The sequence below is a fragment of the Salmo salar genome, chromosome ssa11, assembly GCF_905237065.1.
Source record: "Salmo salar chromosome ssa11, Ssal_v3.1, whole genome shotgun sequence".
Classification (NCBI taxonomy): Eukaryota; Metazoa; Chordata; class Actinopteri; order Salmoniformes; family Salmonidae; genus Salmo; species Salmo salar.
In genome coordinates, this window is record NC_059452.1 from 99,457,141 (window position 1) to 99,485,005 (window position 27,865).

Sequence of the window (27,865 nt, forward strand, 5' to 3'; positions counted from 1 at the left end):
TTTGGAAGAAAAATAACACTTTTAGATTTTTGACTGTAATTCCCCTTTAATTGCGCATCTGGTCCTTTAATTGCACATCTAGCAAGTGAGGAATTTTCCCTCTAAAGTGCAGTTCTAGTGATGGTTCTGTACGGCTGTTGCTCATTTCAGGGCCAAGTTTGCAAACAACAAATATAGATTATATACTTTCTCATTATATACTTCCGCCAGGTAAGACAACTTTGCAGTTAACATTTACTTGAGGTTTTAGGGAAAGTATTTCTGTCAACCCAAAGTATTTCTGTCAACCCACAAGACAGCTCAACTAGTCTTTACTGTGAGCCGTCAATGAATCAAATGTTATTTGTCACAATACAACAGATATAGTACACTTTAGTTTGAAATGAACCACAGGTCTTCATGCCATGCATTACATAACACTTAGATTTACATTTTGGTAAGTGATGGCAGGGTTGGTGTTGGTGAGCGGATACAATTATCAAGAATCTTGTCATAGAATGCAACAAAAGCAGGCAAAAAAAAAAGTCAATGTTTTTTGGAATTTATTTTTCAACATGCAGTCATTTTTTTTTACTGTGGTAGCCTACTAACATTGTATGAAAATTAAAGACGCTTTCCAATAAAATATTTTTACAATTTCTGGATACACAAGATAACTGTGTTAACTTAAATCAACATTCTCGAAAAAGTTACTTGTCGTCTTTGGATGAGCAACATCCACATGAAGTTATGCTCTTAATTTTCAGACATTTACCTCCTCTGAAACTTCTAGGATGGAATAGTTTCCATGCTTCTCCTTCCCCTACTGAAACCTCTTGAGAAACTCCTGATAGGTCTGTCTGTGTGCCGAGGCCGCTGGCACAAAATGGCCACCAGGATGAGTCAGCACCAGAGGCTCCTGGAACAGGGGAAGGAGCTCCCGGCTCATCCGATCAGGAATGACCTGGTCTTCCTGTCCGAAGATGTGCAGGGACGGGATGGCGAGCGAAGCAGGGCCACCATAGAACCGCTGGTGTTCCGAACAAGCACTCCGGAACCCGGCCACCAGGATAGCGAAGCGGAACTGGAATTGTGGTTCTAGATTCTGTTCCTGTATAGAACAGAGCACGGCAACTAGAGCAGCGCCCTGGCTAAACCCTAGCACACCGTCAAACGGGCCCAGGTCCTTCACTGCTGTCCTCACGGCCTCCACACTCTCCTCAAGCCCCAGGCTCGCCTGACACTGCTGGCCGGCGTCGAAGCTCCGAGCCTGGGTGTCAGAGAACCACCATCCCCTGGGGGCCTCGTCACTTCCAGGGCCCACTTCATTCTCCTTCCCTTGGGCTGCTGGAGGGAGAGACAAAAGAGAGAGAGAGAAGAGAGAGGTAGAAGGGCGAGAAAGAGAGTATTAAACTAAGTTGATTTTGCATTTAGTTGAAATCTGTGTGATCACCCTGATAGGTACCAGTCAGAAAGCCATGCATTACCAAAAGTTTGGTAACGCAACAATCCCTATCCTCACAGCACTGTTCAGTCAGAATGTTCACGGAGTATCCAAACATTAAGAACACCTGCTCTTTCCATGAGACTGATCAGTGAATCCAGGTGAAAGCTATGATCCCTTATTGATGTCACCTGTTAAATCCACTTCAAATTAATGTAGATGAAGGAGAGGAGACAGGTTAAAGAAGGATTGAGACAATTGAGACATTGTGTGTGTGCTGTTCAGAGGGTGAATGGGCAAGACAAAAGATGCTGGGTTTTTCACGCTCAATAGTTTCCCGTGTATCAAGAATGGTCCACCACCCAAAGGACATCCAGCCAACTTGACACAACTATGGGAAGCATTGGAGTCAGCATGGGCCAGCATCCCTGTAGAACGCTTTCCACTCCTTGTAGAGTCCATGCCCCTGATTAATTAAGGCTGTTCTGAGGGCAAGGGGGAGGAGGGTGCAATTCAAAATTAGGATGGTGTTCCTAATGTTTGGTATACTCTGTGCTTTCAGAAAGTATTCACACCCCTTGACCAAATGTTGTTGTGTTACAGCCTGAATTTATAATTGATTCAAGTTTTTAAAAAAGTGTCACTGGCCTACACAATACCCCATAATGTCAAAGTGAAAATATATATATATTTTTTTTATATTTACAAATGAATAAAACATTTAAAACTGAAACGTATTGAGTCAATAAGTTCAGGAGTAAAAATGTCACATAAGTCGGACTCGTGCAATAATAGTGTTGAAGATGATTGAATGAATACCTCATCTGTTATCACGTGTGACTCAGTTGGTAGAGCATGGAGATTGCAACACCAGGGTTGTGGGTTCGATACCCACGGGGGACCTGTACGAAAATGTATGCACTCACTACTGTAAGTCGCTAAATGACTAAAATGTAAACGTTATCACGATTATCTGTAAGGTCCCTCAGTCGAGCAGTACATTTCAAACTCAGATTCAACCACAAAGACCAGGGAGGTTTTCCAATGCCACGCAAAGAAGGGTACCTATTGGTAGATGGGTAAAAAAAAAGAAAATAAAAAAATATATTGAATATCCCATTGATAATGGTGAAGTAATTAATTCAAATTAATTATTATTTGTCACACGCGCCATATACAACAGGTGTAGACCTTACAGTGAAATGCTTACTTACAAGCCCTTAACCAACAACGGAGTTAAGAAAATACCCCCCCAAAAAAGTAATATATAAGAATAACAAATAATTAATAAGCAGCAGTAAATAACAATAGCGGGGCTATATACAGGGGGTACCGGTACAGAGTCAATGTGCGGGGGCACCGGTGTTGAGGTAATATGTACATGTAGATAGAGTTATTAAAGTGACGATGCATAGATAACAGAGAATAGCAGCAGCGTAGAAGATTACACTTTGGTTGGTGTATCAATACACCCAGTCACTACAACGATACAGGCGTCCTTCCTAACTCAGATGCCAGAAAGGAAGGAAACCGTTCAGGGATTTGACCATGAGGCCAATTGTGACTGTAAAACAGTTACAGAGTGTAATGACTATGGTAGGAGAAAAATTAGGATGGATCAACAACATTGTAGTTAAGCCACACTCCTAACTAGTGATGCACAGATATCCAATATTTTCATTTACAACTGCGACCTGGCCAAGATAAAGCAAAGCAGTGCGACAAAAACAACACAGAGTTACACATGGGATAAACAAACGTACAGTCAAAAACACAATAGAAAAATCTATATACAGTGTGTGCAAATGTAGTAAGATTAGAGAGGTAAGGAAATAAATAGGCCATAGTGGTGATTAATTACAATTTAGCATTAACACTGGAGTGATAGATGTGCAGATGATGATGTGCAAGTAGAGATACTGGGGGTGCAAAGAGCAAAAATAAATAACAATATGGGGATGAGGTAGTTGGGTGGGCCATTTACAGATGGGCTGTGTACAGGTGCAGTGATCGGTAAGCTGCTCTAAAGTTAGTGAGGGAGATATAAGTCTCCAGCTTCAATAATGGTTAAGACCTGGGAAGTTTTTCAGTATAAAAAAAGAAACAGAATGGAGTTAAGCACAGGCAAAATCCTAGAGGAAAACCTGGTTCAGTCTGCTTTCCACCAGACACTGGGAGATAAATTCACCTTTCAGCAGGACAATAACCTAAAGCACTGGAACTGGAATTGCTTACCAAGAAGACAGTGAATGTTCCTGAGTGGCCGAGTTACAGTTTTGACTTAAATCTACTTGAAAATCTATGGTGAGTCCTGAAATTGGTTTTCTAGCAATGATATACAACCAATTTGACAGAACTTTAATAATTTTGAAAATAATAATGGGCAAATGTTGCACAATCCAGGTGTGGAAAGCTCTTAGAGACTTACCCAGAAACACACTAAAGTACGTACCCAGAAACACACTACAAAGTATTGACTCAGGGGTGTGAATACTTATGTAAATTAGTTCACTGTATTTGAGTTTCAATAAATTGGCTAAACTTTATAAAAACATGTTTTCACTTTGTCATTATGAGGTAGTGTGTGTAGATGGGTGAGAAAAAAACAACTTAAATCAATGTTGAATTCAGGCTGTAACACAACAAAATGTTAAAAAATGTCAAGTATGATTTTTTTTCTTGTTGCCAGAAACCAAACACCACAGAATAAATATAATGCATCGAAAGATGTACGTTACATCCCTTAGTTTTTCATCTAAACAAACTACAGTTTTGCAATGCGCGTCTGACATGTAAAAATAAAAGTCACCGAATGCTCGTTAACTGTCACGTCATGTTGACATTATTGGGGGATCAGAATGTGACCCACCGTCGCCTGTCTGCGGTACCCGGTGAGGCGCACTCATGTAAACCAGCTCCACATACTTCTTCAGGAGCTTCCGTAGGGCCCCAGTCTTCTCGCGAAACGAGCCGCTGTTCTGTCGGTAACCGTGTATGCACAGGATCCGGAGCGGTGCTGCTCGAGTTACAGTCGCCATGTTTGCAGGAAGTTAACGACAGGTAGTCAATTAAACTGACCGGTTAGGCATTATTCTCTTACAAATATTGCATACCGGTACTTTTACCAATTAAGTTAGCTCCACACTATCGCGCTTTGATTTGTAGATTGAATTTATTTTTTGAGTTAGTTTCCGTGTCAAGTGAAAACTTGTTTCAACCGGTAAGAGTACAGGTCCGTCTGAAAATAGTGGTCGGTGGGAACAGAAGCTAAGTCGTTGGTTCCTATGCATAGCACAGTTCCGAGCTAACACAGGAATCATCGTTGCATTGGCCAGATGATAAACCTCTGAAAAGCCAGATCTATCTGTGACAGCATGGGCCGTGCCATAAAAAGCGTCCGTGACAGCATGGGCCGTGCCATAGAGGCTATTTCCATTTTAAAGTAGTCAATGTTCTACTTCATTGGCTGATTGCTCCCAACTCATAGGAATCCCCACCCAGTTGACTACTTTAAAATGGTGGAAGCCCTCAATGACAACGTCCATGCTAAAACGGGTTATATCCATGATGAGTCCTCTATTTATCCCTATGACAGCCACTACTTTTTTCAAAGTTACAGAAATGCCAAGTGCGTCAACTTATATCAGTGCATTCGTAACAACCTAACCATTCCGAAACTTCTATTCGAATAAAATAAGCCTCACGTAGCAAATTGGGAATTACATTTTTGTTGACCAAATTCGACAGTCTCTCACTGCCCTCCATATAAAAATTCCTCACTCCGGCGCCTTATTTTCGTGGACAGATTTTTTGCGGCGAAAAAGCTCACGCTTCACCTCTTCGACGTTCACTGGTAAGACATCGCAAAAGCCCGTGACTTCAAAATATAAGTATCGCAATGAAGATGGTAAAAAACAATAGTAATTGTTAAAATTCCTTCCATTTTATTAGGAAATGTTAGAGAACTTTGTTTAACAATATTTAAAAAATTAAATAGTTCATAGACTTAATTGTACAAATAATATTATTAAAGGTAATGATTACTAGATAGTTATTATGGTAGCAACAGTAATACAAATAACAAAACATTATTTATGCTACTATAAATAATAGTAATAACAATATTAATATTATAACTAAAACAATCAACTTTAGAAAATACATTTAAATCCTATTGTTATTTAGCACATTTGTATTACACGATGTTCATATGTTGTTCATGTTGGACATGCACAATTTTCACCACATTGTGTCACACGGTAAAAGGGGGTCCATTTTACTCAGGAGCAGCTTTAGTTTCCAAATTCACTGAGTTTACTGCTCTTTTTGCGGCCCTTAAAGAGTGGCCCATCATCTTAAATGCAATAGTTTTTTCATATTGGACAGGCATATTGCACTGTTCATAAAATGAGCGTTGACACTCCACTGGGTGTAAACTCTGGATTTGTACACGAGAAGTGCTCCTGAGTAGAATGGACCCCCCTTTCACTGTGACACAACACACAGGCAATTATGTCTGCTGTAATATTTATGTCCACTGGGAAAAACGTACTACATTTAAGCTGATGGGCCACTCTTTAACGACCGCAAAATGAGCAGTGACGCTCCTGTGGGTGTAAACTATAGAAAGAAGATTGGACCTCCTTTTACTGTGACAAAACATACAGGAAATTCTGTGTGGTGCAATAAATGATACGAGTACCCACTCAAAAAAACATTGTTAACTGTTCGCCCATGACTGCATGGCCAAGCACGACTCCAACACCATCATTAAGTTTGCAGACGACGCAACATTGGTAGTCCTGATCACTGACAACGACGAGACAGCCTATAGGGAGGTCAGAGACCTGGCCGTGTGGTGCCAGGATAACAACCTCTCCCTCAATGTGAAGACAAATGTGATGATTGTGGACTACAGAAAAAGGAGGACCGAGCACGCCCCCATTCTCATCGACGGGGCTGTAGAGGAGCAGGTTGAGAGCTTCCTTGGTGTCCACATCACCAACAAACTATCATGTTTCAAAATCACCAAAACAGTCGTGAAGTGGGCATGACAATGCCTATTCCCCCTCAGGAGACTGAAAAGATTTGGCATGGGTCCTCAAATCCTCAACACGTTCTACAGCTGCACCATCGAGAGCATCCTGACTGGTTGCATCATCGCCTGGTATGGCAACTGCTCGGCCTCCGACCGCAAGGCACTACAGAGGGTAGTGGAGGACAACAACCACCCGAGCCACTGCCTGTTCACCCTGCTATCATCCAGAAGGCGAAGTCAGTACAGGTGCATCAAAGCTGGGACCGAGAGACTGAAAAACAGCTTCTATCTCAAGGCCATCAGACTGTTAAACAGCCATCACTGACATTGAGTGGCTACTGCCAACATACTGACTCAAATCTCTAGCCACTTAATAATTAAAAATTGGATGCAATAAATGTATCACTCGTCACTTTAAACAATGCCACTTTATATAATACATACCCTACATTACTCATCTCATATGTATATACTGTACTCTATACCATCTACTGCATCTTGCCTATGCCGCACGGCCATCGCTCATCCATAGATTTATATTTACATATTCTTATTCATTCCTTTACACTTGTGTGTATGAGGTAGTTGTTGTGAAATTGTTAGATTACTTGTTAGATATTACTGCACGGTAGGAACTAGAAGCACAAGCATTTCGCTACACTCGCATTAACATCTGCTAACTATGTGTATGTGACCAATATAATTTGATTTGATTTAGTGCGTACGGCCCAGTACATCATCGGCGCTAAGCGTCCTGCCATCCAGGAACTCTATACCAGGCGATGGCAGCAGAAGGCCCAAAAAATTGCCAAGGACTCCAGCCACCCGAGTCATAGACTGTTCTCTCTGCTACCGCACGGCAAGCGGTACCGGATCGCCATGTCTAGGTCCAAAAGGCTTCTCAACAACTTCTACCCCCAAGCCATAAGACTGCTGAACAATTAATCAAATGGCTACCCAGACTATTTACATTGTCCCCACCCCACCCCCATATTATGCTGCTGCTACTCTCTGTTTATTATCCATGCACAGTTGCTTTACCTTTACCTACACGTACATGTTACCTCAATTACCTCGACTAACCGGTGCCCCTGCACATTGGCTCTGTACCAAACCCACTGTATTAAAAGTGCCTTCCTCAACATCTTAAATAAGCATGCCACACTCAAAAAATGTAGAACTAGGAAAAGATCCTTGGTTCACTCCAGACCTGTCTGCCCTTGACCATCACAAAAACATCCTGTGGTGTTCTGCATTAGCATCGAATAGCCCCCGTGATATGCAACTTTTCAGGGAAGTTAGGAACAAATATACACAGGTAGTTAGAAAAACTAAGGCTAGCTTTTTCAAACTGAAATTTGCATCCTGTAGTACTAACTCAAAAAAGTTCTGGGACACTGTAAAGTCCATAGAGAATAAGAGCACCTCCTCCCAGCTGCCCACTGCTCTGAGGCTAGGAAACACTGTTACCACCAATAAATCTACTATAATTGAGAATTTCAATAAGCATTTCTCTACGGCTGGCCATGCTTTCCACCTGGCTACCCCTACCCCGGTCAACTGCCCGGCACCCTCCACAGCAACCCGCCAATGGCCCCACCATTTCTCCTTCACCCAAATCCAGATAGCTGATGTTCTGAAAGAGCTGCAAAATCTGGACCCATACAAATCAGCCGGGCTAGACAATCTGGACCCTCTCTTTCTAAAATTATCTGCCTAAATTGTTGCAACCCCTATTACTAGCCTGTTCAACCTCTCTTTCGTATCATCTGAGATTCCCAAAGATTGGAATGCTGCCGCGATCATCCCCCTCTTCAAAGGGGGTGACACTCTAGACCCAAACTGCTACAGACCTATATCTATCCTACTCTGTCTTTCTAAGGTCTTCGAAAGCCAAGTTAACAAACAGATTACTGACCATTTCGAATCCCACCGTACCTTCTACGCTATGCAATCTGGTTTCAGAGCTGGTCATGGGTGCACCTCAGCCACGCTCAAGGTCCTAAATGACATCATAACCGCCATCGATAAGAGACATTACTGTGCAGCCGTATTCATCGACCTGGCCAATGCTTTTGACTCTGTCAATCACCACATTCTTATTGGCAGACTCGACAGCCTTGGTTTCTCAAATGATTGGTTTCTCAAATGATTGGCCTTCCCTGTAGCTCAGTTGGTAGAGCATGGTGTTTGCAACGCCAGGGTTGTGGGTTCGATTCCCACGGGGGGCCAAGTACGAAAAAAAAAAAATGTATGGAATGAAAAAAAATGAAATGTATGCATTCACTACTGTAAGTCGCTCTGGATAAGAGCGTCTGCTAAATGACTAAAATGTAAAATGTAAAAATGTGGTTTACCATCTACTTCTCTGATAGAGTTCAGTGTGTCAAGTCGGAGGGCCTGTTGTCCGGACCTCTGGCAGTCTCTATGAGAGTGCCACAGGGTTCAATTCTCGGGCCGACTCTCTTCTCTGTATACATCAAGTGATGTTGCTCTTGCTGCTGGTGAAACTAAATGCATGCTATTCAATCAATCACTGCTCGCACCTGCTCGCCCGTCCAGCATCACTACTCTGGACGGCTCTGACTTAGAATACGTGGACAACTACAAATACCTGGGTGCCTGGTTAGACTGTAAACTCTCCTTCCAGACTCACATTAAGCATCTCCAATACAAAATTAAATCTAGAATCAGCTTCCTATATCGCAACAAAGCATCCTTCAGTCATGCTGCCAAACATACCCTCGTAAAACTGACCATCCTACCGATCCTCGACTTCGGTGATGTCATCTATAAAATAGCCTCCAACACTCTACTCAGCAAATTGGATGTAGTCTATCACAGTGCCATCCGTTTTGTCACCAAAGCCCCATCCACTACCCACTATTGCGACCTGTACGCTCTCGTTGGTTGGCCCTCGCTTAATACTCGTTGCCAAACCCACTGGCTACAGGTTATCTACAAGTCTCTGCTAGGTAAAGCCCTGCCTTATCTCAGCTCACTGGTCACCATAGCAGCACCCACTCGTAGCACGCGCTCCAGCAGGTATATCTCACTGGTCACCCCCAAAGCCAATTCCTCCTTTGGTCATCTTTCCTTCCAGTTCTCTGCTGCCAATGACTGGAACAAACTGCAAAAATCTCTGAAGCTGGAGACTCATATCTCCCTCACTATCTTTAGCACCAGCTGTCAGAGCAGCTCACAGATCACTGCACCTGTACATAGCCCATCTGTAAACAGCCCATCTATCTACCTACCCCATCCCCATACTGTATTTATTTATCTTGCTCCTTTGCACCCCAGTATCTCTACTTGCACATTCATCTTCTGCACATCTACCATGCCAGTGTTTAATTGCTATATTGTAATTACTTTGCCACCATGGCCTATTTATTGCCTTAACTTACCTCATTTGCACTCACTGTATATAGACTTTTTGTTTTCTTTTGTTCTACTGTATTATTGACTGTATGTTTTGTTTATTCCATGTGTAACTCTGTGTTGTTGAATGTGTCGAATTGCTATGCTTTATCTTGGCCAGGTCGCAGTTGCAAATGAGAACTTGTTCTCAACTAGCCTACCTGGTTAAATAAAGGTGAAATAAATAAATAAAAAATACAAGTATATAGCCTCGCTACTGTTATTTTACGGTTGCTCCTCTATTATTTGTTATATTTCTCTCCCTATATATATATATATATATATATATATACTGCTCAAAAAAATAAAGGGAACACTTAAACAACACATCCTAGATCTGAATGAAAGAAATTATCTTATTAAATACTTTTTTCTTTACATAGTTGAATGTGCTGACAACAAAATCACACAAAAATAATAAATGGAAATCCAATTTATCAACACATGGAGGTCTGGATTTGGAATCACACTCAAAATTAAAGTGGAAAACCATACTACAGGCTGATCCAACTTTGATGTAATGTCCTTAAAACAAGTCAAAATGAGGCTCAGTAGTGTGTGTGGCCTCCACGTGCCTGTATGACCTCCCTACAACGCCTGGGCATGCTCCTGATGAGGTGGCGGATGGTCTCCTGAGGGATCTCCTCCCAGACCTGGACTAAAGCATCCGCCAACTCCTGGACAGTCTGTTGGTGGATGGAGCGAGACATGATGTCCCAGATGTGCTCAATTGGATTCAGGTCTGGGGAACGGGCGGGCCAGTCCATAGCATCAATGCCTTCCTCTTGCAGGAACTGCTGACACACTCCAGCCACATGAGGTCTAGCATTGTCTTGCATTAGGAGGAACCCAGGGCCAACCGCACCAGCATATGGTCTCACAAGGGGTCTGAGGATCTCATCTCGGTACCTAATGGCAGTCAGGCTACCTCTGGCGAGCACATGGAGGGCTGTGCGGCCCCCCAAAGAAATGCCACCCCACACCATGACTGACCCACCGCCAAACCGGTCATGCTGGAGGATGTTGCAGGCAGCAGAACGTTCTCCACGGCGTCTCCAGACTCTGTCACGTCTGTCACGTGCTCAGTGTGAACCTGCTTTCATCTGTGAAGAGCACAGGGCGCCAGTGGCGAATTTGCCAATCTTGGTGTTCTCTGGCAAATGCCAAACGTCCTGCACGGTGTTGGGCTGTAAGCACAACCCCCACCTGTGGACGTCGGGCCCTCATACCAACCTCATGGAGTCTGTTTCTGACCGTTTGAGCAGACACATGCACATTTCTGGCCTGCTGGAGGTCATTTTGCAGGGCTCTGGCAGTGCTTCTCCTGCTCCTCCTTTCACAAAGGCGGAGGTAGCAGTCCTGCTGCTGGGTTGTTTCCCTCCTACGGCCTCCTCCACGTCTCCTGATGTACTGGCCTGTCTCCTGGTAGCGCCTCCATGCTCTGGACACTACGCTGACAGACACAGCAAACCTTCTTGCCACAGCTCGCATTGATGTGCCATCCTGGATGAGCTGCACTACCTGAGCCACTTGTGTGGGTTGTAGACTCCGTCTCATGCTACCACTAGAGTGAAAGCACCGCCAGCATTCAAAATTGACCAAAACATCAGCCAGGAAGCATAGGAACTGAGATGTGGTCTGTGGTCCCCACCTGCAGAACCACTCCTTTATTGGGGGTGTTTTGCTAATTGCCTATAATTTCCACCTGTTGTCTATTCCATTTGCACAACAGAATGTGAAATTGATTGTCAATCAGTATTGCTTCCTAAGTGGACAGTCTGATTTCACAGAAGTGTGATTGACTTGAAGTTACATTGTGTTGTTTAAGTGTTCCCTTTATTTTTTTGAGCAGTGTATATATATATATATATATATATACATACATACATACATACATACATACATACAAAACTATGAAATAACATACATGGAATCATGTCGTGACCAAAAAAGTTTTAAACAAATCCAAATATATTTTTTTATTGGAGATTCTTCAAATAGCCATCCCTTTGCCTTGATGACAGCTTTGTACACGCTTGGCATTCTCTCAACCAGTTTCACCTGGAATGCTTCTCTAACAGTCTTGAAGGAGTTCCCACATATGGTGAGCACTTGTTGGCTGCTTTTCCGTCACTCTGCGGTCCGACACATCCCAAACCATCTCAATTTGGTTGAGGTCGGGAGATTTTGGAGGCCAGGTCATCTGATGCAGCACTCCATCATTCTCCTTCTTGTTAAAATTGCTCTTACACATCCTGGAGGAGTTTTGGGTCATTGTCCTGTTGAAAAACAAATGATAGTCACACTAAGCCCAAACCAGATGGGATGGAGTATCGCTGCAGAATGCTGTGGTAGCCATGCCGGTTAAGTGTGCCTTGAATTCTAAATAAATCACAGACAGTGTCACCAGCAAAGAACCCCCACACCATAACACCTCTTCCTCCATGCTTTACAGTGGGAAATACACATGCAGAGATCATCTGTTCACCCACACAGCGTCTCACAAAGGCATGGCGGTTGGAACCAAAAATCTCCAATTTGGACTCCAGACCAAAGGACAAATTTCCACTGCTCTAATGTCCATTGCTCGTGTTTCTTGGCCCAAGCAAGTCTCTTCTTCTTATTGGTGTCCTTTTGTAGTGGTTTCTTTGCAGCAATCGACCATGAAGGCCTGATTCACACAGTCTCCTCTGAACAGTTGATGTTGAGATGTGTCTGTTACTTGAACTCTGTGAAGCATTTATTTGGGCTGCAATTTCCGAGGCTGGTAACTCTAATGAACTTATCTTCTGCAGCAGATGTAACTCTCGGTGTTCCATTCCTGTGGCGGTCCTCATGAGAGCCAGTTTCAACATTGCGCTTGATGATTTTTGCCAGTGCACTTGAAGAAACTCAAAGTTCTTGAAATGTTCCATATTGACTGACCTTCATGTCTTAAAGTAATGATGTTCTTGCTATAATATAGACTTGGTCTTTTACCAAATAGGGCTAGCTTCTGTATACCCCCCCTACCTTGTCAGAACACAACTGATTGCCTCAAACGCATTAAGAAGGAAAGAAATTCCACAAATTAACTTTGAGGAAGGCACACCTGTTAATTGAAATGCATTCCAGGTGACAACCTCATGAAGCTGGTTGAGAGAATGCCAAGAGTGTGCAATGCTGTCATCAAGGCAAGGGGTGGCTACTTCGAAGAATTTCAAATATAAAATATATTTTGATTTGTTTAACACTTTTTTGGTTACTACATGATTCCATGTGTTTTTTCATAGTTTTGATGTCTTCAATATAATTCTACAATGTAAAAATAGCTCAAAATAAAGAAAACCCCTTGAATGAGTAGGTGTTCTAAATCTTTTGACCAGCTGTGTATATCAATATATATATATTTTTCTTGTTAAAGTTGCAGTTCTTGGTTAAGGGCTTGTAAGTTAGTGTTTCACTGTAAGGTCTACACCTGTTGTATTTGGCGCATGTGACAAATAAATCACATAATATCTTATATAAATACTTTAAAGTATTCTTTCTATGATAACTAGTATAAATCTATCAATAATTCTTCATATTTCCCATCATTTTCGCCCTAATTATTAAATTACATAGTATACAGGACAGGAGTCTTATTCTGATTTAATGGTGATGTGAAGATGGCAGAAGTGGAGGCTGAGTTCGAATCAAGCAGCGCGTCGAGCAAAGTTGGTGAAGATGAATGTTCTGAATGGACAACATTAGTGTCAAAAAATCTAACAAAAGGAAATTGTCTAAAATTTGAGTGGAGGATACGTGTGTAAAAAATAATGAATCGCTTCTTCTTGGCATGCGTTTGCTGAGTAAGGATGCATACGGTATGTAGGATACCCACTTGAGGTGTCGAAAATTGTGAAGTATGCGCTTGTAAAAGTGGGAGTCTATCAGAGTGACCAGAAGTGGTCTTATTTTGATTAATTGTATTTCTGAAGAGTAGAGGAAGATTGCAATAGGCCTCAAAATAATCCGGACAACAGAAATGTTGTGTTTTGAATTTCGGAGTAGAGCTCCCGTCAAAGGAGTCATCTCAGGGTTAACGATGGATGTCCAGGTTGAATACCGGAAGAAAATTCCTGGTGTGGTTGGTGCCCGGCGTCGGACCCGCTGGGTGAAGGGAGGAAAAAAAGAAAGTGTCGGTCCTGTTGTTTTTTGATAAAGAACAAATACCTACGCATGGGAAGCTTGGTTATGTAAGATACGCCGTAAAGCGTGCGTCCCCAAACCACTGCAGTGTACGAATTGTGAAGAATTTGGCCATGTTTCAAGTGTGTGCAGACGAACAGAGTACACTGAAGAACGGTGTGTAGGACAGTTGTAATTGTGGTGGGGATCATGATCCTGAGTTCATGGAGTGGTCTGTAAGGGTGAAATTGAGGTGGCAAACGTTAGAGCGGTCAATCAAATTTCCTATGCGGAGACAATTCAAATTGAGAAAACAAGTGATGCTAGTGAAGATATGGTAGTGGATACACCACAGCATGTAGTAAATGTTTGCCGCCAGACAAAAAATACCCTGCGTGTTAAAAAGTTTGATTTTGTTGCGTTCATTGCCACAGTTATAAACTGTACAGCACAAGTTTCAAAGAAGTCGAAGAAACTGGACATTATTGTGGCTGCGGCAGAAACGTTTTTGAAAATGAAGACCTAGAAGGGGTCCTGGCGCCGGAAAACCCGCACTCCCAGGTTCACCTGGAGCCTGTGTATGGATCAGATCTGTTTCATTTGTTTTTAACATAATCGTTTTTTTTGTATTAAATGTTTGGTAGTTACGTTTTTTGGGGTGAATCCTGTTTCCATCCCGCATAGTAGATGGCGGGATGTGTGATCGTCAATATACCATAGAAGAAAAAGTCTTATTCTGAAGGATTCCAAAAATCCGTGAACCGGAAGTACTTAGTTATTCTTGCATGCGTCACATTGGTATGCGATAACGACACTCCTATCGTTTGTTTGCGGATGGCGATAAAATTATAAAAGAGCCACAATAACAACACAGCAAAGAAGTAAGTTCACTTCATTGTATTACTCAATACGTTGCAAGTGTAAGCTACATGTGTTACAAACAATACGTCAAGAAACAATAACGAAGCAGCAAGCAAGTGCTTGTTTGAGTTAGCAGCGAAACTCACCTGAAAGTTTGCCAGTACGGTTGTTCTTTTTCCCGAAGGAAGACGTGTGATTTGAGGGGGGAAATGGCCACCACATCTTCTCTTCCAGAGGAGGACCTCACCTGTCCTGTATGCCGAGACATCTTCAGAGACCCAGTCATCCTGTTGTGTAGCCACAGCTTCTGTAAAGACTGTATACATGGCTACTGGAGGGAGAGAGAAGTAAAGGAATGTCCAGTCTGTAGGAAAAGATCAAAACTCAGTGATGCACCCCTCAACCGGGCTTTGAAGAACCTCTGTGAGGCCTACTCGAAGGAGAAAGCATCTGCAGGTGTCCTCTGCAGTCTGCATGGGGAGAAATACAAACTTTTCTGTCGGGACCACGGACAACCAGCTTGCCTGGTGTGCCAGACTTCTGAGTTACACACAAACCACAAGTTCTGCCCCATGGACGAAGCTGCCAAAGAATATAAGGTGAGTGAGAAATAAAAACTGTGTGGCAATAGAATAAATGCCTGTTACATTTAGCTATTTCCTTAAAAAAAGCAACAATTACTGAACACCACTGCTTAGTGTAGGTGCTGATGCCCTTAGTGTAGGTGCTGATGCCCTTAGTGTAGGTGCTGATGCCCTTAGTGTAGGTGCTGATGCCCTTTAGAGAAAATGTTTTCTCAGTAAACTGATATATTTAAAATGTTCATGTTTCATTCCAGGAGTCTGTGCTGAAGCTCCTACAGAACAAACTGGAGGTCCTTGAGGCAGACAGTCGAACTTGTGTTCAAACGGCAGATACTATCACGGTAAGAACTGAGTGGCTTTTATGTTTCTGTTGTAGAGTTTCCCTCAGCCAGCAGATCTGACTCGCTTGCTTACAACTGCGCAACGGTCGGACAGGCTTCCTGTGTAGATTAAGACACTGCAGAGCCAGGCCTCCCGAGTGGCATAGCGATCTAAGTTGTCACTACAGACCCGGGTTCGATCCCAGGCGGTGTCACAACCGGCCGTGACCGGGAGTCCCATAGGGCGGCACACAATTGGCCCAGCGTCATCTGAGTTAGGGGAGAGTTTGGCTGGGGGGGCTTTACTTGGCTCATCGTGCTCTAGGGACTCCTTGTGGCGGGCCGGGTTCCTGCAGGCTGACCGTGGTCGTCAGTTGAACAGTGTTTCCTCCGACACATTGGTGCTGCTGCCTTACGAGTTAAGCGGGCGGGTGTTGAGGCGCAGTTTGGTGGGTCATTTTTCAGAGGACGCATGACTCGACCTTCGCCTCGCCCGTTGGAGAGTTGCAGCGATGAGACAAGATCAAAATTGACGATAAAAAGGGGGTAAAATATCTCTATCTATATCTCACTCACTCACTCGCTCGCTCACTCGCTCACTCACTCACTCACTCACACACAGTACCAGTCAAAAGTTTGGGCACGCCTAGTCATTCCATTTTTTTATTATTATAATAATGAAGACATCAAAACTATGAAATAACACACATGGAATCATGTCGTAACCAAAAAAGTGTTAAAGAAATAAAAATATATTTGAGCTTCTTCAAAGTAGCCACCCTTAGCCTTGATGACAGCATTGCACACTCTTGGCATTCCGTGGACTGCATCAAAAAACATCCCCCTCCTTCAGTCACAGTTCAAATCACATCCCTCTCACAGGGAATCTCACTAAACTCAAATACATGTGAGAAGGGAGAGACTCCTCATCAAAAAACAATAGAATGATGGAGTGTGCATCCTCTTTCCATGCGGGTCATTCGGTGTGCACCAACCAGTTGATCCAATTCGTCACGTATATCCTTCACATTCGCTTCTAGCATCACCCCAGAGATGACACCCTTGATAGGTTCCCTGCATTGAAGATCCACACACGACACATTTCCAACCTATATCTTCTAGAGGTGCTGAGCACTCTCCTTCTGTTCCATAGATGCGCAGAAAACCAAAATAATCACATTTCTCGTTTCTCTCACCGATGCCACCTTATCCAACGCATCCACGATTTTTATAGACTTCAAACTGACCTCCCAGGTAACATCAATCCTTATTTCCTTTTGTATTTACCACCGTAATACAATTCTTCTCATTCTCCATTCGACACGCCATCTGATTCAAACAGAACATCCATTTGCGCCATTTCCCTTTCCAACATCACATTTCCAGCACATCGCGTTGAACAACAAAGTAGCTGATAGTCTGATACTGCCATTCCAAAATGGCTGTTGTGGCTTCTGCTACCTAGCATGAGGACTAAAAGGGCAGTTTTCCAGAAAACTAGCAGTTGCTGAATCTTCTTGGTGTAACAGATGGGATAATTTGGAGTAAAAGGTGTTTTTCATCGTTGGGTTGAGGTATGTTTTCTGAGCCATATCTCCCACCAGCTTCGCAGTGTCTTAACCTAACCAGGACGCCTGTCCAAACCTAGTGCAGCTGTAAGCAAGCGGGTCGTATCTGCTGGCTATGTTTCCCTTAGTTCCCTGGATTTGGGGATGAACCGTATGACCTTAAAGAATAACAATAGTAGAGTTACAAAATTACCTGGTTTTCTAGAACTCCTGGTTGGAGGATTACTGGATGTCCACCTTATTCCCTCTCAATTCCAGGAGTTTTCCAACCAGGATTTCTGGTAAACCAGGGAATTTTTTGAAAGTTAGGAACATTTTCCATCCGTAAATAGTAAAATTAGAGATTTTAGTGGACTGAAATAATAGGTGCCAGTACTAATCATATTTCAGAGCCAATATTCTATGAGGTGCAGTAGAACATTTGAGGTGCCGGTACTCCACTGGTGTGTACCCGTTCACATGCGGACATACATGCCAGGCGGTGTCTGAGAGAGGCCTGAAAAAAGGGGCAAAGACTCCAGCCATTCGACACATGGACTGTTCTCTTTGCTCCCGTCTGGCAGGCAGTACCGCTTCATAAAGGCTCAGACAGACTCCTAAATGGCTTCTATCCCCTGTTAAATGGCTAACAACTACTGCGCTCCTTCTCCCACAGACTCCACACTGATTCTATGCCCATTCACAGGTCTCTACCCACTCAATTAGATGTATTACTCCATTAAGCTGCTGTCTATTGATTACCATTAGTATTTATCCTGCTACTGGTCACTTTTACTCCTGTTTATATGAACTCAGCAAAAAAAAGAAATGTCCCTTTTTCAGAACCCTGTCTTTCAAAGATAATTTGTAAAAATCCAAATAACTTCACAGATCTTTATTGTAAAGGGTTTAAACACTGTTTCCCATGCTTGTTCAATGACCCATAAACAATTAATGAACATGCACCTGTGGAATGGTCGTTAAGACACTAACAGCTTACAGACAGTAGTCAAGTAAGATCAAATCAAATTTATTTATATAGCCCTTCGTACATCAGCTGATATCTCAAAGTGCTGTACAGAAACCCAGCCTAAAACCCCAAACAGCAAGCAAAGCATGTGAAAGAAGCACGGTGGCTAGGAAAAACTCCCTAGGAAAAACTCCCTAGAAAGGCCAAAAACCTAGGAAGAAACCTAGAGAGGAACCAGGCTATGAGGGTTGGCCAGTCCTCTTCTGGCTGTGCAGGGTGGATATTATAACAGAACATGGTCAAGATGTTAAAATGTTCATAAATGACCAGCATGGTCAAATAATAATAATCATAGTAGTTGTCGAGGGTGCAACAAGCACGTCCGGTGAACAGGTCAGGGTTCCATAGCCGCAGGCAGAACAGTTGAAGCTGGAGCAGCAGCACGGCCAGGTGGACTGGGGACAGCAAGGAGTCATCATACCAGGTAGTCCTGAGGCATGGTCCTAGGGCTCAGGTCCTCCGAGAGAAGGAGAGAATTAGAGGGAGCATATTTAAATTCACACAGGACACCGGATAAGACAAGAGAAATACTCCAGATGTAACAGACTGACCCTAGCCCCCCGACACAAACTACTGCAGCATAAATACTGGAGGCTGAGACAGGAGGGATCAGAAGACACTGTGGCCCCATCCGATGATACCCCCGGACAGGGCCAAACAGGCAGGATATAACCCCACCCACTTTGCCAAAGCACAGCCCCCACACCACTAGAGGGATGTCTCCAACCACCAACTTACCGTCCTAAGACAAGGCCGATTATAGCCCACAACGATCTCCGCCATGGCACAACCCAAGGGAGGGCGCCAACCCAGACAGGAAGACCACGTCAGTGACTCAACCCACTCAAGTGACGCACCCCTCCCATGGACGGCATGGAAGAACACCAGTAAGCCAGTGACTCAGCCCCTGTAAAAGGGTTAGAGGCAGAGAATCCCAGTGGAAAGAGGGGAACCGGCAAGGCAGAGACAGCAAGGGCGGTTCGTTGCTCCAGCCTTTCCGTTCGCCTTCACACTCCTGGGCCAGACTATACTTAATCATAGGACCTACTGAAGAGATAAGTCTTCAGTAAAGACTTAAAGGTTGAGACTGAGTCTGTGTCTCTCACATTGGTAGGCAGACCATTCCATAAAAATGGAGCTCTATAGGAGAAAGCCCTACCTCCAGCCGTTTGCTTAGAAATTCTAGGGACAATTAGGAGGCCTGCGTCTTGTGACCGTAGCGTACGTGTAGGTATGTACGGCAGGACCAAATCTGAAAGATAGGTAGGAGCAAGCCCATGTAATGCTTTGTAGGTTAGCAGTAAAACCTTGAAATCAGCCCTTGCCTTAACAGGAAGCCAGTGTAGGGAGGCTAGCACTGGAGTAATATGATCAAATTTTTTGGTTCTAGTCAGGATTCTAGCAGCTGTATTTAGCACTAACTGAAGTTTGTTTAGTGCTTTATCCGGGTAGCCGGAAAGTAGAGCATTGCAGTAGTCCAGCCTAGAAGTAACAAAAGCATGGATTAATTTTTCTGCGTCATTTTTGGACAGAAAGTTTCTGATTTTTGCAATGTTACGTAGATGGAAAAAAGCTGTCCTTGAAACAGTCTTGATATGTTCTTCAAAAGAGAGATCAGGGTCCAGAGTAACGCCGAGGTCCTTCACAGTTTTATTTGAGACGACTGTACAACCATCCAGATTAATTGTCAGATTCAACAGAAGATCTCTTTGTTTCTTGGGACCTAGAACAAGCATCTCTGTTTTGTCATAGTTATGAAAACTTAGGACACTAAAGAGGCCTTTCTACTGTCTCTGAAAAACACCAAAAGAAAGATGCCCAGGGTCCCTGCTCATCTGCGTGAACGTGCCTTAGGCATGCCGCAAGGAGGCATGAGGACTGAGGATGTGGCCAGGGCAATAAATGGCAATGTCCGTACTATGAGAAGCTTAAGGCAGCACTACAGGGAGACAGGATGGACAGCTGATCATCCTCGCAGTGGCAGATAACGTGTAACAACAGCTGCACAGGATCGGTACATCCGAACATCACACCTGCGGGACAGGTACAGGATGGCAACAAGAACTTCCAGAGTTACACCAGGAACGCACAATCCCTCCATCAGTGCTGACTGTCCGCAATATGCTGAGAGAGGCAGGACTGAGGGCTTGTAGGCCTGTTGTCTGGGGAGGACCTGCCTTACATCACCGGCAACAACGTCGCCTATGGGCACAAACCCACCGTCGCTGAACCAGACAGGACTGGCAAAAAGTGCTCTTCGCTGATGAGTCGTGGTTTTGTCTCACCAGGGATGATGGTCAGATTCGCGTTTATCGTCAAAGGATTGAGCGTTACACCGAGGCCTGCACTCTGGCGCGGGATCAATTTGGAGGTGGAGGGTCCGTCATGGTCTGGGGCGATGTGTCATAGCATCATCGGACTGAGCTTGTTGTCATTACAGGCAATCTCAACGCTGTGCGTTGCAGGGAAGACATCCTCCTCCCTCATGTGGTACCCTTCCTGCAGGCTCATCCTGACATGACCCTCCAGCATGACAATGCCACCAGCCATACTGCTCGTTCTGTGCGTGATTTCCTGCAAGACAAGAATGTCAGTGTTCTGCCATGGCCAGAGCCCGGGTCTCAATCCCATTGAGCACGTCTGGGACCTGTTGGATCGGAGGGTGAGGGCTAGGGCCATGCCCCCCAGAAATGTCCGGGAACTTGCAGGTGCCTTGGTGGAAGAGTGGGGTAACATCTCACAGCAAGAATTGGCAAATCTGGTGCAGTCCATGAGGAGGAGATGCACTGCAGTACTGGGGGGCATGGCCCCTGCCCAGTCGTGAAATGCATTGATTTATCAATTTACTGATTTCCTTCTATGAACTAACTCAGTAAAAATTTAGAAATTGCATGTAGTGTTTCTTTTCCTGTGTGTATGTACAGTTGAAGTCGGAAGTTTACCTACACCTTAGCCAAATGCATTTAAACTCAGTTTTTCACAATTCCTGACATTTAATCATAGTCAAAATTCCCTGTTTTAGGTCAGTTAAGATCACCACTTTATTTTAAGAATTTGAAATGTCAGAATAATAGAGATTTATTTCAGCTTTTATTTCTTTCATCATATTCCCAGTGAGTCAGAAGTTTACATACACTCAATTAGTATTTGGTAGCATTGCCTTTAAATTGTTTAACATGGGTCAAACGTTTCAGGTAGCCTTTCACAAGCTTCCCACAATAAGTTGGGTGAATTTTGGCCCATTCCTCCTGACAGAGCTGGTGTAACTGAGTCAGGTTTGTAGGCATCCTTGCTTGCACACGCTTTTTCAGTTTGCCCACAAATTTTCAATGGGGTTGATGTCAGAGCTTTGTGGTGGCCACTCCAATACCTTGACTTTGTGGTCCTTAAGCCATTTTGCCACAACTTTGGAAGTATGCTTGGGGTCATTGTCCATTTGGAAGACCCATTTGCAACCAAGCTTTAACTTCCTGACTGATGTTTTGAGATGTTGCTTCAATATATCCACTTAATTTTCTTTCATCATGATGCCATCTATTTTGTGAAGTGCACCAGTCCCTCCTGCAGCAAAGCACCCCCACAACATGATGCTGCCACCCCTGTGCTTCACGTTTGAGATGGTGTTCTTCGGCTTGCAAGCCTCCCCCTTTTTCCTCCAAACATAACGATGGTCATTATGGCCAAACAGTTCTATTTTTGTTTCATCAGACCAGAGGACATTTCTCCAAAAAGTACGATCTCTGTCCCCATATGCAGTTGCAAACCGTAGTCTGGCTTTTTTATGGCGGTTTTGGAGCAGTGGCTTCTTCCTTGCTGAGCTGCCTTTCAGGTTATGTCGATATATAAGACTCATTTTACTGTGGATATCGACACTTTTGTACCGGTTTCCTCCAGCATCTTCACAAGGTCCTTTGCTGTTGTTCTGGGATTGATTTGCACTTTTCGCACCAAAGTACGTTCATCTCTAGGAGAGAGAACTGGTCTCCTTCCTGAGCGGTATGGCGGCTGCCTGGTCCCATGGTGTTTGTGCTTGTATACTTTTGTTTGTACAGATGAACGTGGTACCTTCAGGCTTTTGGAAATTGCTCCTAAGGATGAACCAGACTTGTGGAGGTCTACCATTTTTTTTCTGAGGTCTTGGCTATTTCTTTTGATTTTCCCATGATGTCAAGCAGAGGCACTGAGTTTGAAGGTAGGCCTTGAAATACATCCACAGGTTCACTGCCAATTGACCCAAATTACGTCAATTAGCCTATCAGAAGCTTCTAAAGCCATGACATGACTTTCTGGAATTTTCCAAGCTGTTTAAAGGCAGTAAACTTGGGGTATGTTAACTTCTGACCCACTGGAATTGTGAAATAATCTGTCTGTAAACAATTGTTAAAAAATTACTTGTGTCATGCACAAAGTAGATGTCCTAACCGACTTGCCAAAACTGTAGTTTGTTAACAAGAAATTTGTGGAGTTGTTGAAAAACGAGTTTTAATGACTACAAAATTAGTGTATGAAAGCTTCCGACTTCAAGTGTGCGTGTGTATATATATTCATGTTACCAGTCACTTTTCAACCCTGTTTACATGTATATCCTTCTACCAGTCACTATGTATAAACCCACCTCAACCACTCCAGTACCCCTGAACATTGAATAAGGTACTGACCTGTATATACAACCACTCCAGTACCCCTGGACATTGAATAAGGTACTGACCTGTATATACAACCACTCCAGTACCCCTGGACATTGAATAAGGTACTGACCTGTATATCCAACCACTCCAGTACCCCTGGACATTGAATAAGGTACTGACCTGTATAACCAACCACTCCAGTACCCCTGGACATTGAACAAGGTACTGACCTGTATAACCAACCACTCCAGTACCCCTGGACATTGAATAAGGTACTGACCTGTATATACAACCACTCCAGTACCCCTGGACATTGAATAAGGTACTGACCTGTATAACCAACCACTCCAGTACCCCTGGACATTGAATAAGCTACTGACCTGTATAACCAACCACTCCAGTACCCCTGGACATTGAATAAGGTGCTGACCTGTATATACAACCACTCCAGTACCCCTGGACATTGAATAAGCTACTGACCTGTATAACCAACCACTCCAGTACCCCTGGACATTGAATAAGGTACTGACCTGTATAACCAACCACTCCAGTACCCCTGGACATTGAATAAGGTACTGACCTGTATAACCAACCACTCCAGTACCCCTGGACATTGAACAAGGTACTGACCTGTATAACCAACCACTCCAGTACCCCTGGACATTGAATAAGCTACTGACCTGTATAACCAACCACTCCAGTACCCCTGGACATTGAATAAGCTACTGACCTGTATATACAACCACTCCAGTACCCCTGGACATTGAATAAGCTACTGACCTGTATAACCAACCACTCCAGTACCCCTGGACATTGAATAAGCTACTGACCTGTATAACCAACCACTCCAGTACCCCTGGACATTGAATAAGCTACTGACCTGTATAACCAACCACTCCAGTACCCCTGGACATTGAATAAGCTACTGACCTGTATAACCAACCACTCCAGTACCCCTGGACATTGAATAAGCTACTGACCTGTATATACAACCACTCCAGTACCCCTGGACATTGAATAAGCTACTGACCTGTATAACCAACCACTCCAGTACCCCTGGACATTGAATAAGGTACTGACCTGTATAACCAACCACTCCAGTACCCCTGGACATTGAATAAGGTACTGACCTGTATAACCAACCACTCCAGTACCCCTGGACATTGAACAAGGTACTGACCTGTATATACAACCACTCCAGTACCCCTGGACATTGAATAAGCTACTGACCTGTATAACCAACCACTCCAGTACCCCTGGACATTGAATAAGCTACTGACCTGTATAACCAACCACTCCAGTACCCCTGGACATTGAATAAGGTACTGACCTGTATAACCAACCACTCCAGTACCCCTGGACATTGAATAAGGTACTGACCTGTATAACCAACCACTCCAGTACCCCTGGACATTGAATAAGGTACTGACCTGTATAACCAACCACTCCAGTACCCCTGGACATTGAATAAGGTACTGACCTGTATAACCAACCACTCCAGTACCCCTGGACATTGAATAAGCTACTGACCTGTATAACCAACCACTCCAGTACCCCTGGACATTGAATAAGGTACTGACCTGTATAACCAACCACTCCAGTACCCCTGGACATTGAATAAGCTACTGACCTGTATAACCAACCACTCCAGTACCCCTGGACATTGAATAAGGTACTGACCTGTATAACCAACCACTCCAGTACCCCTGGACATTGAATAAGGTACTGACCTGTATATACAACCACTCCAGTACCCCTGGACATTGAATAAGCTACTGACCTGTATAACCAACCACTCCAGTACCCCTGAACATTGAATAAGGTACTGACCTGTATAACCAACCACTCCAGTACCCCTGGACATTGAATAAGGTACTGACCTGTATATACTTGCAGTCTTGTTTCTTTAACTCGCATGTCCTCTCTTATCTTTATTATCTATACTATTAGTATTTATCTATTATCATTATTTATATTATTAATATCTAAATTATTTATCTATTATCTATATATTATTATCATCTAAATTATTATTGTCTAAATTATCTTTATTAGTATCTAAATGATTGTCTTATATTTGTATCTATTTTGTTAGTAGTATTATATTAGTATCTAAATTATTATTATCATCACTGCATTGTTGGGAAAGAGCTCAAGGTAAGAATTTCATTGTACCGTATAACACCTTGTATTCTGTGGACGTGGTGAATAAACTTAAACTCATCTCAAGCTCTGGATATTTGTCTTCAGAGCCAGGCTCTGTCCACAGAGAGGAAAATAAGGGAACAGTTTGAGGAGCTTCACCAGTTTCTACGAAAAGAAACGGTTGTCAGGATAGCTGCCCTGAAGCAGGACGAAGACTACAAGAGTCAAATGATGATGAGGAAGATTGAGGAGATGAACAGAGAGAGATCGTCCCTTTCTGACACCATCCAAACCCTAGAGGAGGAGCTAGGGGCTGAAAACATTTCTTTGCTACAGGTAAGAAACAAAAAGGAATGATCTCCCTCTGTTTTAAGTAGAGATGATAGATACTTCTACAACTTGATAATGTCTTTGATAGTCATGTCTAATCTGACACTTTGTTCTCCTGCAGGATTACGAGGTCATCAAGAAAAGGTAAGGGATCTTCCTCCTGTTTCTATCCCAACCCTACAGCAGTACTGACTACCTCTAACCTGTACCCCATGTATATAGCCTCGTTATTGTTACTTTTTGTTGATTACTTTAGTTTATTTGGTAAATATTTTCTTAACCAACAGTGTAGTTCAAGAAGAGTTAAGGGCTTGTAAGTAAGCATTTCATGGTAAAGTCTACACCTGTTGTATTCGGTGCATTTGACAAATAAAGTTTGATTTGATTTCATGTTCTCTCCACGCTGTGGTTTTGAACCCAACCCTACAGCAGTACTGACTCCTTAATGTTCTCCCAGAGTTCAGTGCATATTGCCAGATCCAGAGAGGGTTTCAGGAGCACTGATCGACGTGGCCAGACACCTTGGCAACCTGCAGTTCAGAGTCTGGGAGAACATGCAGGAAATTGTTGAGTACAGTGAGTACTATTTTATGATAATACATACATACATGCATACATACATTTACATTTAAGTCATTTAGCAGACGCTCTTATCCAGAGCGACTTACAAATTGGTGCATTCACCTTATAATATCCAGTGGAACAACCACTTACAATAGTGCATCTACATACATACATACATACATGCATGCATGCATGCATACATACATACATACATACATACATGCATACATAGGACTTATATAGAGCTTTTCAAGGACCCAAAGACGCTTTACAATCGTATAGAATAAAATATCCAAGATAATAAAACAAATTAACAATATCACACTTATTTCAATATGTGTAAATCACGGGACGCAATCCTGAAGGGGAAAAAAAGTAATCCGTTTTGTATAAAAATGACCTGCTCGTACTACTACGAGTTCCCACTTTAAAATAATCTGTGTGTGTTCTCTCTCCTCTCAGCTCCTGTGATTCTGGACCCCAACACTGCTCACCCAGATCTCATCCTGTCTGGTGACCTGACCAGCTTCACATGCAGACTCAGTGATGACCAACAGCAGCTTCCTGACAACCCAGAGAGGTTTAAACACCGCTATGCTGTCCTGGGCTCAGAGGGCTTCAGCTCAGGGATACACAGCTGGGACGTAGAGGTTGGGGACAGCAAAGAGTGGGCAGTAGGTGTAGCCATAGAGTCTTGCGATAGGAAGGAGACGTCTCGGTGGCATATTAGTGGAGTCTGGTATGTACTCTCAAGAGAAGGGAGTGACTATATTGACCAAGTGTCACCGAATGCATGTTACTGTCTTGAACCCTTTAAAGTGAAACCCCAGAGGATCCGAGTGCAGCTGGACTGGGACAAAGAAACGGTGTCACTTTCTGATCCTGTCAATAACCAACGGATTGGCTGTTTCTTCAAAAACCCTCAAATATTTTCACTGAGTTTCACTGAGAGAATTTTTCCGTTCCTCAGTGGGGACTATGTAAGGGTTATGCCAGTGAAGGTCTCTGTAACAGTATAGTACAGTTAGAGCTGATAATTACACAAGTCGGGTTTCGTGTGAAAACAAAACTTCAGGCTAAAAGGCAATTGACACAAACGATTGCTGTGGGAACATTGTTGACCAATTTGAAATGCATAAATTGAAATAAATCAGTTTATTGTTAACTTTATTGTCTCTTAAGATCAGTAACCCTTGTTTGATGAGAGACATGAGAACTGCAGGTTATGTTCTGTTTGCTGTTTTTCAGTGTTTGTGCCTGCTGCTGAATCTCATTCAACATCGACTTAATGGGACAGATTTGGAATATATCGGGGGGGTTTTCCATTTTGAATGCCAGGTGTACTGAACACATCTATCCTCGTTGGCCTTTTGACTATTTTGTCTAGGGAAATGTTACTGTTGTTCAGTTAAAGTATCCGCTAACCACATATGATATAGCAATCTGTCAGTCAATGACATGCAACCATTAGTTGATGCAACACTACCTTTGAGTCAGACTGGCTGTGACTGAGATCCCTCTCCCTCCCTCTCTCTCTCCCACTCCATCCCTCTAAAGAACTGACTCCCTCTCACTTCCTGAATTCATCCTTCTGTTTTTTTATTTCCATTTGCTGTTTTGTTATTTAGTGTTTTTAAGCGCTTTGAGATTTCTTCTCAATCAGTAATGGTCTTCCTGTCTGTGAAGTGTGCTACGTCATTCTAGTGTAATTCTGTCATGCAAGTTGAGTAATTGCTGCAGTGTTTTTATAACATGGTCATGTTTTACAGCCTTTCTCATGTAATAAGCCAGTTTTCATTTTATACGTTAAATTACATTTAAATTGG

At 43.2% G+C, this 27,865-nt stretch overlaps 2 protein-coding genes across 5 annotated transcripts; one reads left to right on the top strand and one right to left on the bottom strand.

The window, feature by feature from the left end:
• Positions 1-525: 525 nt before the first annotated feature.
• Positions 526-14,798, bottom strand: ovca2 (OVCA2 serine hydrolase domain containing). Of its 3 annotated transcripts, none has more exons than XM_014129634.2 (2): positions 14,679-14,798; positions 526-1,326 (listed from the first exon to the last, which is right to left on the bottom strand). In XM_014129634.2, the coding sequence occupies exons 1-2, from the start codon at positions 14,710-14,712 to the stop codon at positions 803-805; spliced, it is 558 nt and encodes a 185-aa protein (XP_013985109.1). In that variant the 5' UTR covers positions 14,713-14,798; the 3' UTR covers positions 526-802.
• Positions 13,834-27,865, top strand: LOC106563800 (zinc-binding protein A33). 2 transcript variants are annotated; one of them, XM_014129662.2, is made up of 7 exons: positions 13,834-14,911; positions 15,076-15,490; positions 15,730-15,816; positions 25,251-25,481; positions 25,597-25,619; positions 25,933-26,051; positions 26,502-27,865. In XM_014129662.2, the coding sequence occupies exons 2-7, from the start codon at positions 15,101-15,103 to the stop codon at positions 27,056-27,058; spliced, it is 1,407 nt and encodes a 468-aa protein (XP_013985137.1). In that variant the 5' UTR covers positions 13,834-14,911; positions 15,076-15,100; the 3' UTR covers positions 27,059-27,865. The 2 variants fall into 2 exon arrangements, with proteins under 2 accessions (XP_013985137.1, XP_045546129.1); XM_045690173.1 differs by having other exon boundaries at positions 13,836-15,490.